Source organism: Thalassophryne amazonica, chromosome 1, assembly GCF_902500255.1.
Source record: "Thalassophryne amazonica chromosome 1, fThaAma1.1, whole genome shotgun sequence".
Lineage (NCBI taxonomy): Eukaryota > Metazoa > Chordata > Actinopteri > Batrachoidiformes > Batrachoididae > Thalassophryne > Thalassophryne amazonica.
In genome coordinates, this window is record NC_047103.1 from 109984296 (window position 1) to 109998833 (window position 14538).

Here is a 14538-nt window from a genome sequence, read left to right on the forward strand (position 1 = left end):
TGATCAAAGAGCTGAGCGCTGTCTTGGACACTGAGCTTAAAAATTACTGTAGCTATCATCTGCAGTCGGGAGGAGCCGTAGAGAGGGAGAATGATACATTAAAACACAAATTGGCAAAATGCACCACTGAAACAGGCCTAAACTGGGTAAAATGCTTACCATTGGCTCTGATACTAATAAGATTTCGCACACAACAGACTTAATCTGTCAACTTTTGAAATCCTGTTTGGAAGACCACCTCACACAGGACTCCGTCCCAAGGTACTGACAGGGGAAGATGTGTTTATTGATCATAATCTTGTGTCTTATTGCATTAAGCTTTCACAAGCTCTTTCTGTGTGCAGGTCTTGAGTGAAGGCAGCCTGTAACATAAAAGTTAATTGCTGTGAACACTTTCTGGACGCACTGTACATATGCAATGTGCAATTCATTTTTTCTTACAAATGTGATCTGAACACAGAATGTGAGGTGATTTTTTTAAAAATTGTATCTTTATTTGGAATGGACAAGAAAAAGCATCATGGTTGAATCACCGGTAAAACTACAGACAAATGACATTCCAGGAGAAACGAAACGCTTAGCGCGCAGACAGATCATCAGTGTAGAGTACCTCACCAGGTCGTTTCGGCTATAGATAGGACTATGATCAGAAAGATCCCTTGTTAGTATGTCACAGTCTCTGATCTTAAGACTATCCTCTTTAAACATAAAGAAGAATGTAGCCTAGCATAGACTTTAAATGAACTAGAGTAATGAGTGTAATCTCTGCCAGATGGGCACAGCTCTCACCACACATCTATCATCCCTATTTCCAGCTGTAAGCAGGCACTCAGGCACTCTCTGTCTGCATTAGATTCCAGATTTGTATATTCATGTCAGGTGTTGCTCTGGATTTGAGCTCAATGTCATTTTTCAGTGTGAGGATCCAGGTTGAAGAGTGATGATATGCAGTCCACATCTATATTTTCCCCAAATGGAAAACAGAGAAAACTGATAACAGGCTCTTTGGATGCAAAAGTCAGTGAAGCACCTGTCAAATTCTGACAAGATGCTCTGCACGTGATCATCACAACATGCACTTTCAGGCTCCGCCCAGTCTGTGTGCAAGTGTGGAAAGTTCTGCAGGTCACATTGTTGCAACCTGCTTGATAGTACATAAAACTTGCTTTTAAACTTGCTTGCAAATCCAAAAGCTGTGCATATTCAGCATGGTTTGAACATTTCAGAATTTCTTTCATTTCAGGCAGAAGACCGTTCCAGAAATTTACCTGTGCTGAGCCACCTAACGTCTGTGTGCAGCAGATGTGTGTCTCCTCCAGCTCTGAACAGAATAAATGCGTCCTCAGACTCCTGGCCCGAACAGAACACTGCAATTTTGTTTGCCACATTCATCACTCTTCATATTTATGGACCATGAATCATTGTGTTGCCTGCCGACTTCTGAATTCCTGGACTTTTCGAGCGAGTGGAGGAGATTTAGCTGGGTTAGCATTAGAAGTTAGCATCGTATTTCTTGTGAATCGTCTGAAATGCCGCTCCAAATTCCCTTTCTTCAGTAAACCGACATTTACATTGCAGATAAGACAGATCGATTTGCCATTAGAATAAATTAAAAAATAATACAGGATGAAAATTACAATTTATCCACCATAGAAGAAGAGATCTTCTTCTACTCTGGCGTTTAACAGCAGCTGGCATCCTTGTTGGTGCATTGCTGCCACCTGCTGCATCAGTCTGTTATAGCAGCACTAAATCCTCAAGTCCAGTGATAGATTTTTATTTATTTATTTTCCCATGCGATCAACTGGAACTCAGCCCGACCGGTTGGGCACGCCATGTATATTACAACCCCTGGCAAAAATTATGGAATCACCCGCCTCGGAGGATGTTCATTCAGTTGTTTAATTTTGTAGAAAAAAAGCAGATCACAGACATGACACAAAACTAAAGTCATTTCAAATGGCAACTTGCTGGCTTTAAGAAACACTATAAGAAATCAAGAAAAAAAGATTGTGGCAGTCAGTAACGGTTACTTTTTTAGACCAAGCAGAGGAAAAAAATATGGAATCAATCAATTCTGAGGAAAAAATTATGGAATCACCCTGTAAATTTTCATCCCCAAAACTAACACCTGCATCAAATCAGATCTGCTCGTTGACACTGACCCTATGCCATGACATTGACCCTATGTGTCTTTTTGTAAGGAATGTTTTCACAGTTTTTGCTCTATGGCAAGATGCATTATCATCTTGAAAAATGATTTCATCATCCCCAAACATCCTTTCAATTGTCCAAAATATCAACGTAAACTTGTGCATTTATTGATGATGTAATGACAGCCATCTCCCCAGTGCCTTTACCTGACATGCAGCCCCATATCATCAATGACTGTGGAAATTTACATGTTCTCTTCAGGCAGTCATCATTATAAATCTCATTGGAACGGCACCAAACAAAAGTTCCAGCATCATCACCTTGCCCAATGCAGATTCGAGATTCATCACTGAATATGACTTTCATCCAGTCATCCACAGTCCATGATTGCTTTTCCTTAGCCCATTGTAACCTTGTTTTTTTTCTGTTTAGGTGTTAATGATGGCTTTCGTTTAGCTTTTCTGTATGTAAATCCCATTTCCTTTAGGCGGTTTCTTACAGTTCGGTCACAGACGTTGACTCCAGTTTCCTCCCATTCGTCCCTCATTGCATTTTTCGATTTTTGAGACATATTGCTTTAAGTTTTCTGTCTTGACGCTTTGATGTCTTCCTTGGTCTACCAGTATGTTTGCCTTTAACAACCTTCCCATGTTGTTTGTATTTGGTCCAGAGTTTAGACACAGCTGACTGTGAATAACCAACATCTTTTGCAACATTGCATGATGATTTACTCTTTTAAGAGTTTGATAATCCTCTCCTTTGTTTCAATTGACATCTCTCGTGTTAGAGCCATGATTCATGTCAGTCCACTTGGTGCAACAGCTCTCCAAGGTGTGATCACTCCTTTTTAGATGAAGACTAACGAGCAGATCTGATATGATGCAGGTGTTAGTTTTGGGGATGAAAATTTACAGGGTGATTCCATATTTTTTCCTCAGAATTGAGTGATTCCATATTTTTTTCCTCTGCTTGGTCTAAAAAAGTAACCGTTACTGACTGCCACAATCTTTTTTTCTTGATTTCTTATAGTGTTTCTTAAAGCCAGAAAGTTGCCATTTGAAATGACTTTAGTTTTGTGTCATGTCTGTGATCTGCTTTTTTTCTACAAAATTAAACAACTGAATGAACATCCTCCGAGGCTGGTGATTCCATAATTTTTGCCAGGGGTTGTATATATACCAAAATTGATCTGTATTGATCTGGAGCACCAAGTAAACAAAACAATATTTAAAACAAAAGTTTAATCAGTTTATCCTCATATGCCATTTTTACTTAATGATTTACAAGATGACAGTTTACTGTTTTTAGTTATTGCGTTAAACTGGAGGGGATGACCTCTATTTACAGAATGAAATGCTAGACTTCATTAAAGCCATCATTATTCGTCAGAGAGGTCTTTGTGTCTTGCACAGGTTATCTCCCATGTAGAGGTGGCTCCTCTGTCCTAAAATCATGAGAACATACAAATGAATTAACTTTTCAATCCAAAGTCCTGTACAAACTGTGTAAATCTGATGTCTGTGTTTTCATATCCAGCATACCTTTATCTGCACACCCAGGGGTGCCAAGTTATTTCTCAGGGTGTCACAGGCTTTTAGAAGAGTCATTCTTTCAGGGTACAGTCCAGGTTTTTGGGAGGCTTCCTGATGAGTAAGGGCAAATGCTCGAACTTCACTTCTAAACTGAGTCAGGTGGTCAATGACAGCTTCCAGGCTTCCTGCAGTACTCACCACGCGTTCTTCCTGATATCAGTAAAGACAAAACATTAAATGATCAGATGAAACACTTGCCAATCTGGGTGCTCCTTCAGGTCACTGCTCCAACAAGCAGCAGAGACCTTGGCACCCACGAGTCCTAGGCTTAGAAATTAAAGAGGCAACAAGCTACCTTCAAGCCAAATGTAACTTCAAACCCACACATATTTTGGGAGAGAAGGAAGCTTCGGCTACATTCATATAAAACCCTACCCACAGGGCTGTATAGACTTGTGACTGAATTATTTGTGTTTTAGGATGTAAAACCTGTGAAGTAATCAGAAGGTAATGGTTCACTTCTCTGAGTTAGTACATTTCTGTGTGGAAAAGGTCCATTTGCTCAATAATTAACACACCACCAACTAATGCATCATCGATCCAGCATCCACTAACCATCCAGCTGATGCAGACAAGTCAAAGTTGCTTTTTAGATGCAGTGGTGGGCACAGTTCAGCTAATCTGATAGCAGGTAATTATCGAAGCTAATGTTTCTGCTAGCGGATTCACTTTTCAGATAAGTTCTAAAACCATCATCGGACCAATTATCTTAAGTTATAGGACTGAAAGTTATTTCTGATAACTTTTAGTCCGATAACATTTTTTTTTTCTGGTTAAGTGAGCAAAGTTCAACGGTCAAAAATGTTTGTACACCCTAAAATCAAATATTTTAGTCTGTCTGTTGTGTGTTTATTTATGGCAGACTGTCTGTTGCTTGCTGATGATGTCATCATTAAGCAGTTGATGCAGGGAGCATTGTGGGTGGTGTAGTTCAGGTTCACTTTGGACGTTAGAGTGTTTCCGACCAGTGTCCCTTGGAAATCTGCTTCAAAACCCATCACACATCATGCAAAAAGAATTATTTAAATATCTAAAGGAACTAGATTACTTCATCACATCTAAACAAATGACTATGGCTGCCAGGAGTTAAGGTTTTGTAAAATCTCAGCAATCAGTCACCAGTCCGGTAGGTGGTGGTAAATGCACCTTAAACTGTTGCTGTCTGCCATTGGATCCGAAAGAAGTCCACTCAACACAAACACAAAACAGATGTAGCGCATGGCCTCGATTCACCGTAATTAAATAAATACATTAATGCTTTCTCAACAAAAAGCTGATGTTTTGAACTGAGGACAGAGACTGTTGTGTTATCACTCCTAACTGAGAAATTCCTGGTTCCATCTGGACATAAGTGTTGGAGACACCCCCCGTGGGTCTCCACTCTGGCCCACATCACAACAGAACTGTAACTCAGAGTTTGTCAATTTCAATTTCAATTTATTTCCTTTATATAGCACCAAATCAATCAATCAATCAATCAATTTTTTTATATAGCGCCAAATCACAACAAACAGTTGCCCCAAGGCGCTTTATATTGTAAGGCAAGGCCATACAATAATTATGTAAAACCCCAACGGTCAAAACGACCCCCTGTGAGCAAGCACTTGGCTACAGTGGGAAGGAAAAACTCCCTTTTAACAGGAAGAAACCTCCAGCAGAACCAGGCTCAGGGAGGGGCAGTCTTCTGCTGGGACTGGTTGGGGCTGAGGGAGAGAACCAGGAAAAAGACATGCTGTGGAGGGGAGCAGAGATCGATCACTAATGATTAAATGCAGAGTGGTGCATACAGAGCAAAAAGAGAAAGAAACAGTGCATCATGGGAACCCCCCAGCAGTCTACGTCTATAGCAGCATAACTAAGGGATGGTTCAGGGTCACCTGATCCAGCCCTAACTATAAGCTTTAGCAAAAAGCAGCCAAAGATAACGATACGTCTTTGGGATGGTTATGAGTAATTTTTTCTCTAATAGTTAAAATTTTGTTAGCAAAGAAAGTCATGAAGTCATTACTAGTTAAAGTTAATGGAATACTCAGCTCAATAGAGCTCTGACTCTTTGTCAGCCTGGCTACAGTGCTGAAAAAAAACCTGGGGTTGTTCTTATTTTCTTCAATTAGTGATGAGTAGAAAGATCTCCTAGCTTTACGGAGGGCTTTTTTATAGAGCAACAGACTCTTTTTCCAGGCTAAGTGAAGATCTTCTAAATTAGTGAGACGCCATTTCCTCTCCAACTTACGGGTTATCTGCTTTAAGCTACGAGTTTGTGAGTTATACCACAGAGTCAGGCACTTCTGATTTAAAGCTCTCTTTTTTAGAGGAGCTACAGCATCCAAAGTTGTCTTCAATGAGGATGTAAAACTATTGACGAGATACTCTATCTCACTTACAGAGTTTAGGTAGCTACTCTGCACTGTGTTGGTATATGGCATTAGAAAACAGAAAGAAGGAATCATATCCTTAAACCTAGTTACAGCGCTTTCTGAAAGACTTCTAGTGTAATGAAACTTATTCCCCACTGCTGGGTAGTCCATCAGAGTAAATGTAAATGTTATTAAGAAATGATCAGACAGAAGGGAGTTTTCAGGGAATACTGTTAAGTCTTCTATTTCCATACCATAAGTCAGAACAAGATCTAAGATATGATTAAAGTGGTGGGTCGACTCATTTACTTTTTGAGCAAAGCCAACAGAGTCTAATAATAGATTAAATGCAGTGTTGAGGCTGTCATTCTCAGCATCTGTGTGGATGTTAAAATCGCCCACTATAATTATCTTATTATATAATTATATAATAATTATATAATAAAAAATCAGAGTTGACTCAAGGCGCTTCACACAGGTAAGGTCTAACCTTACCAACACCCAGAGCAACAGTGGTAAGGAAAAACTCCCTCTGAGGAAGAAACCTCAAGCAGACCAGACTCAAAGGGGTGACCCTCTGCTTGGGCCATGCTACAAACATAAATTACAGAAATAATTCACAGAACAATTCACGGACGAATATACAAGAATTGCTGTTGGTGCACAGGACAGGAGGGTCACCAACACAAATACAACTCCCATCTCTGGATGGAGCTGCACCTTAAACAGAGAAAAAACAGAATCAGGCATCAGAAAGACAAAAAATACTGTATAATAGCTTTAATCAACAAGAAAAACAGAAGAAATACTAAGGTGCTCGCCAGCCGCTAGCCCTAAGCTTCACTAAAAGACCCAGAATTTAGGTGAAGTTGAGGCCGCGGCCCACTTCAATTACTAATACCATGAATTAAAAGAGTAAAAAGTGTAAAACAAAACTGCAGCAGTATGCTAGCCATATGAAAGGGAAAATAAGTGTGTCTTAACTCTGGACTTGAAAGTCTCCACAGAATCTGATTGTTTTATTGACGCAGGGAGATCATTCCACAGAACAGGGGCACGATAAGCGAAAGCTCTGTGACCCGCAGACTTCTTATTCACCTTAGGGACACAAAGTAGTCCTGCACCCTGAGAATGTGAATTACATGACATTATAATTGCTTCACGTCAGAATCTGAACTTCTCCAGGCCAGGAGAATACACCTTTTATGGCCTCACGCCAAGGCCAGAACCTCTCCAGACTACAACAAGAGCTCTTCCATGATAAGATGTGGCCATAAACTTTGAGCCTTGACAACCAGCTATTATCTCTAGGTCTAAGTGCAGAAAAAGGATACCTTTTGTTTAAATAGGAATGCAAGAGACCATTATTTTATGTTATGTATCTATAAAATTCTAATGTTTGTGTTGATTATTCAAACAAAATGTTTTGCATATAATCACTTCATTTAAATGATGTGCTCTTTGTAACTAATGTGTGTTTAAATGTGATGTTGTTTTTCTGACTTATCCATGTTTTGATAACGGTGGAATATTCTGTTTATCCAAAGGATGTGTTTAAGTCTTTAATAATGCTATATCCATTCAAAAGTGTTTTAGAACAAAGTGTTTTACAAAATAATTAATGTTTTAAAGGTTGAATCATTTCTTTGTCTTTCTCGAGCACATCCAGTTTTCTGTCAATTTACATACCCTAAATGGGCGGAGTTTAATGACGTAAGTCCCCTTTAAAAAGTTAGAACCAAGCAGTGGTCAATCAATCAATCAATTTTATTTATATGGCGCCAAATCACATCAACAGTTGCCCCAAGGCGCTTTATATTGTAAGGCAAGGCCATACAATAATTACGTAAAAACCCCAACGGTCAAAACGACCCCCTGTGAGCAAGCACTTGGCGACAGTGGGAAGGAAAAACTCCCTTTTAACAGGAAGAAACCTCCAGCAGAACCAGGCTCAGGGAGGGGCAGTCTTCTGCTGGGACTGGTTGGGGCTGAGGGAGAGAACCAGGAAAAAGACATGCTGTGGAGGGGAGCAGAGATCAATCACTAATGATTAAATGCAGAGTGGTGCATACAGAGCAAAAAGAGAAAGAAACACTCAGTGCATCATGGGAACCCCCCAGCAGTCTAAGTCTATAGCAGCATAACTAAGGGATGGTTCAGGGTCACCTGATCCAGCCCTAACTATAAGCTTTAGCAAAAAGGAAAGTTTTAAGCCTAATCTTAAAAGTAGAGAGGGTGTCTGTCTCCCTGATCTGAATTGGGAGCTGGTTCCACAGGAGAGGAGCCTGAAAGCTGAAGGCTCTGCCTCCCATTCTACTCTTACAAACCCTAGGAACTACAAGTAAGCCTGCAGTCTGAGAGCGAAGCACTCTATTGGGATGATATGGTACTATGAGGTCCCTAAGATAAGATGGGACCTGATTATTCAAAATCTTATAAGTAAGAAGAAGAATTTTAAATTCTATCTAGAATTAACAGGAAGCCAATGAAGAGAGGCCAATATGGGTGAGATATGCTCTCTCCTTCTAGTCCCCGTTAGTACTCTAGCTGCAGCATTTTGAATTAACTGAAGGCTTTTCAGGGAACTTTTAGGACAACCTGATAATAATGAATTACAACAGTCCAGCCTAGAGGAAATAAATGCATGAATTAGTTTTTCAGCATCACTCTGAGACAAGACCTTTCTAATTTTAGAGATATTGCGTAAATGCAAAAAAGCAGTCCTACATATTTGTTTAATATGCGCTTTGAATGACATATCCTGATCAAAAATGACTCCAAGATTTCTCACAGTATTACTAGAGGTCAGGGTAATGCCATCCAGAGTAAGGATCTGGTTAGACACCATGTTTCTAAGTTTTGTGGGGCCAAGTACAATAACTTCAGTTTTATCTGAGTTTAAAAGCAGGAAATTAGAGGTCATCCATGTCTTTATGTCTGTAAGACAATCCTGCAGTTTAGCTAATTGGTGTGTGTCCTCTGGCTTCATGGATAGATAAAGCTGGGTATCATCTGCATAACAATGAAAATTTAAGCAATGCCGTCTAATAATACTGCCTAAGGGAAGCATGTATAAAGTGAATAAAATTGGTCCTAGCACAGAACTTTGTGGAACTCCATAATTAACCTTAGTCTGTGAAGAAGATTCCCCATTTACATGAACAAATTGTAATCTATTAGATAAATATGATTCAAACCACCGCAGCGCAGTGCCTTTAATACCTATGGCATGCTCTAATCTCTGTAATAAAATTTTATGGTCAACAGTATCAAAAGCAGCACTGAGGTCTAACAGAACAAGCACAGAGATGAGTCCACTGTCTGAGGCCATAAGAAGATCATTTGTAACCTTCACTAATGCTGTTTCTGTACTATGATGAATTCTAAAACCTGACTGAAACTCTTCACACAGAGAAACACCTCCATGTTGATAACCATTCGTAAAATTCAGGCGGCTTTCGATGGTTTTCAGTCGAGCGAGTATCTGAGAAACTGTTTAACAGCTGGGCATGTTCAAACTTGTCTTGTAACGCTTCCAACAGAGGTGTTTCTCTGTGGCGCCGAGCCATGAGGGGCTGCCTGTCGACGCACGAATCCGTCCGCATGTCTTTCATTACAAAATCTCCTTTAACAGTGGAATGTCTGGATAGACTGCTGATCCCGACCTCTTCTGAAAGTTCTCTGTTCTCTCACGACGTCCTGGGTCAACAGAGGCTTAAATTTGGAAGTTTTCAGCTCAAAACAGGCTGACGACGGCGGCTCGGAGCGCGGCACACCCTCCGGCTCCGTGGGTTGTCCTTAAAGCGACAGTAACACTCCATAATCTCTCATCAGCCCTTAAAATTTTCACCGAAAACCAGCTGAATTTCTCAAATGCTGTCCACTCAGATGTGCCTTACAGTTTCTGAAAAAATTTTGATCAAGCAAAGCGGCAGTCTCTGAGCCATTCCTAAACAATGAAAAAATAGACGGGAGGGGTGGACCACTCCTCACTCAAAGCCTGCCCACAGGCGAATGACGCAACCGACAGGCATGAAAAAACTCTCGCATGCCCACGAGGGTTCAAGCTTGTCTGATGTAATCGCACGTGATTCAAATCCATATAGTTTTTGAAAAAAATAATAAGGTCGGATACTTTTCTAATAGACCTCGTAAATGCATTCATTCATTAAAGAGTACATCACTAACACCCCGCCCCGCCTCCCCATGATGAAATCCGCAGAATCCCGCGGATCCGCGAAGTTTTCACAGCCCTGTTACTTGTGTGAAGCGCCTTGAGGCAACTCTGTTGTGATTTGGTGCAATATAAAAGAAAATAATTTGAAATTGAAAATTGTTATCACAGTCTGTTTCTCAATTCCAGGAACAGAAGGAGGAGAACCAGCGATTGAAACAGACTAGATGAGACTGAAAAATCTTTGATCCATGCTGAACAACGCATTAAAGATGAAAAGGTAACAGTCACAGTACTCAGTGATAAGGTCCGCACGCTGGAAGAACCCACCAGCGAACGTGACGAGACAATCACTGACTTAAGCCCCTTTCACACTGGGGGTGCTCCCGGTTGCTCCCAGTTGTGCTGTGCGTCATTATGACAACACCGCGTGGAAGCAACTCAGTGCCGAGATGATGCAGCTCAGGGCCACAACAGCGCGAGGGGCACAAAGGAGGAAGCAAGTCGGGCGCCATAAAATTAAACGTGTTTAATTTTTTGGTGTCCTGTGTTTGACGCAGAAAGGAAGTGGTTCCAGCGCAAGTCGGGGCAAAGAGGTGTAACTTGGGGCAAAGAGGCTTTACTCGGCTTGACTCGGAAGCCACACCCTCGAAAGACCATGCTGCCTGATGCCAATTTATGATTTCTGCTGTGTTCCGTTGTTCCCGAAGTATAAATCACGCAGGATTGTTTTTATACCGTGTACTCAATGCAGTAAAAACTAAAAAAAAAAGACCACAGTAAAAAAAATGCTGATTGCAGCTGCTGCTCCTCTGTGTGTGGAGCTGTCTGGTGAAGAGAGGCACTGTGAAGCAGCTTCTTCTCTCACGCGCGCACATGTGAACAATTAAAAGAAAAAAAATTAGTTAGGCAGTTAGTTCCTTTCTCTCCTCAAACTCTCTCATCACAGTTAAAAAAGGGCATAAGTCCAGTACATGTCAACATCAAGTAGAACTCCAGACATCTCCACATTTGCTCAAGGACTGTTTGTTCGGGTGCGCGTATCTCGCGGTCAAAGGAGGAAAAATGAACTATAACAGAACTCAGAGCGCAGCCCTGCAGCTCAGCACAAGTAGAAGAGAAGTCAGAGTGCACAGTCTGTCTGCAGCCAAATTGTGCACTCTGACTTCTCTGTGCAGAGAACATGCAAGCTGCGTTCTCACCTCCTCTCTGCCCCTGCTGCGTGCAACTGACGCAGATATTCCTGTGTCATCATGACACCACAGAAAACAACTGGGAGCAGCCCCGGTGTGAAAGGGGCTTTACATGACGAACTCAACCAGGCACGTTGTGAAAGCACAACCCTGCAAAACGAGACTAAAACATGCAGACAAGTTCTCGCTCTTGAAAAATCAAAGAACCAAGAACTTTGCAAACAACTTATTGACACAGACTTTGTCTGACTGAAACTCGCCAACAGTTGGAGCTCACAAGTGAAGAAGTGTTTTCACTAAGGTGAGACCTGGAAAAATCTTGCATGAAACACTTCATACAGCTGCATGACTTTGACCAAAAATACTTGGAGAGGTACATACAGGTACATACAGAGGGTTTTTTCCACCTCCCTTCATGGAAACAGGCTCTTGTCCTCCAGAAAACTTTGACAGGTATCGTGACTCTTGAAAACTCACCTCACAATCCTCCTACACACACTCAGCCTCTTTCAATTCTCACTGATCGAGAACTTGATAAGATCGCATGACACGTAACTCGCTTTGATTCCAAGTCCTGATGGCACCCTGGACACTGGTGCTTACTTGGATGACATCAAATACTCTCTCAGAAGATTTCCTCAAGCAACCAGTGATGACTTTATCTATCTTGTCAGACGAACATCTAGCTGCGAGGTTAGCAGGTTCATTGAACGCCTGAAGTGGTAAGACAAGACATTCAGAAGCTTTGTATGGCACTGGAGAAAGAATTCCACGCTCCCCTCTTCAGGGATGATCACTGGCTCAATGCTCAATAGGCATCAGGGCTTGTATCAGACTTGCACACTTTTTATGAACAACCTTTCAGAACCCTACAGCAGATATGATTTGCAGTCAGGTACAAAAGTATTTACCAGGGGTCACCAACCCTGTTTATGGAGGGCACCTGCCCTGTATGTTTTCTATCTCTCCCTGATCTACTCCCAGACAATTAACTCTATCAGGTGTGCTCAGCCAATCAAGAGCTGGAAAACACCACTTTAAAAAAATGTGTGACTTGAGTAGTTAGACGTAGAAAACATGCAGGACAGGTGCCCTCCAGGAATAGGGTTGGTGACCCTTGATTTAGACAGTGCAGAAATTTTTGTAATTCTACCTCTGTACTTCACCACAGTGAAGTTGAAATGAGGCAATGAATATGTGATGTTTCAACTTTAATTCAATGAGTTTGATAAAAACATGACATTCATCATTTACAGCCATTTTATGGAGGCTAAAATGACTGCACAACCGAACAATTATAAATACAATGATTATTTTTAATACATGGATGAAAATCCATCCATCCATCCATTTTCTTCCGCTTTATCCGGAGTCAGGTCGCGGGGGCAGCAGCTCAAGCAAAGCCGCCCAGACCTCCCGATCCACACACACCTCCCCCAGCTCCTCCGGGGGAACCCCAAGGCGTTCCCAAGCCAGCCGAGAGATGTAATCCCTCCAGCATGTCCTGGGTCTTCCCCGGGGCCTCCTCCCAATGGGACGCGCCCGGAACTCCTCTCCAGCAAGGCGTCTAGGGGGCATCCGGAAAAGATGCCCGAGCCACCTCAACTGACTCCTTTCGACGTGAAGGAGCAGCGGCTCGACTCCGAGCTCCTCCCGAGTGACCGAGCTCCTCACCCTATCTCTAAGGGAGCGCCCAGCCACCCTGCGGAGGAAACTCATCTCGGCCGCTTGTACCCGCGATCTCGTTCTTTCGGTCATAAGCCAAATCTCATGACCATAGGTGAGGATCGGAACGTAGATCGATCGGTAAATCGAGAGCTTTGCCCCCCTACTCAGCTCTCTCTTCACCACGATGGTCCGATACAGCGACCGCATCACTGCAGATGCTGCACCGATCCGTCTATCGATCTCACGCTCCATCCGTCCCTCACTCGTGAACAAGACCCCGAGATACTTAAACTCCTCCACTTGAGGCAAGGACACTCCACCGACCTGAAGAGGGCAAAGCACCTTTTTCCGGTCGAGAACCATGGCCTCGGATTTGGAGGTGCTGATTCTCATCCCGGACGCCTCACACTCGGCTGCAAACCGCCCCAGTGCACGCTCAAGGTCCTGATTTGACGAAGCCAACAGAACCACATCGTCTGCAAACAGCAGAGACAAGATTCTGTGGTTCCCAAACCAGACCCCCTCTACACCCTGGCTGCGCCTAGAAATTCTGTCCATAAAAATAAGGAACAAAACCAGTGAGAAAGGGCAGCCCTGACGGAGGCCAACGTGCACTGGAAACAGGTTTGACTTACTACCGGCAATGCGAACCAAGCTCCTGCTGCGGTCGTACAGGGACCGGATAGCCCTTAGCAAAGGACCCCGGACCCCGTACTCCCAGAGCACTCCCCACAGGGTGCCCCGAGGGACACAGTCGAACGCCTTCTCCAGATCCACAAAACACACGTGGACTGGTTGGGCGAACTCCCATGAACCCTCGAGCACCCAATGGAGCGTGTAGAGCTGGTCCAGTGTGCTGCGACCAGGACGAAAACCACAGTGCTCCTCCTGAATACGAGGTTCGACCATCGGTCGAATTCTCCTCTCCAGTACTTTGGAATACACCTTACTGGGGAGGCTGAGGAGTGCGACCCCCTATAGCTGGAACACACCCTCCGGTCCCCCTTCTTAAACAGAGGGACCACCACCCCGGTCTGCCAATCCAGAGGCACTGTCCCCGATCGCCACGCGATGTTGCAGAGGCGTGTCAGCCAACACAGTCCCACAACATCCAGAGACTTAAGGTACTCAGGACGGATTTCATCCACCCCAGGAGCCTTGCCACCGAGGAGCTTTCTAACCACCTCGGTGACTTCTGCCTGGGTAATGGATGAGTCCGCCTCTGGGTCCCCAGTCTCTGCTTCCTCTTCGGAAGACGTGACGATGGGATTGAGGAGATCCTCGAAGTACTCCTTCCACCGCCCAACAACATCCCCAGTCAGGGTCAACAGCTCCCCACCCGCACCGTAAACAGTGCCAGTGGAGAGCTGATGAAAATCCTCCTTAAGTCTAGACGCTAT

The 14538-nt window shown here is 43.0% G+C and overlaps 1 protein-coding gene across 2 annotated transcripts in view; it reads right to left on the reverse strand.

Moving 5' to 3' along the window:
- Positions 1 to 3332: 3332 nt before the first annotated feature.
- Positions 3333 to 14538, reverse strand: part of cars2 (cysteinyl-tRNA synthetase 2, mitochondrial) — a 294966-nt gene continuing 283760 nt past the window's right edge. The window contains exons 13-14 of one of the 2 annotated variants that reach the window (XM_034173360.1): positions 3696 to 3896; positions 3333 to 3598 (exon numbers count right to left, since the gene is read on the reverse strand). In XM_034173360.1, the coding sequence (XP_034029251.1) occupies positions 3533 to 3598; positions 3696 to 3896 (267 nt within the window). In that variant the 3' untranslated portion in view covers positions 3333 to 3532. The remainder of the gene's footprint in view (positions 3599 to 3695; positions 3897 to 14538) is intronic. The other variant, XM_034173352.1, reaches the window with a different exon arrangement.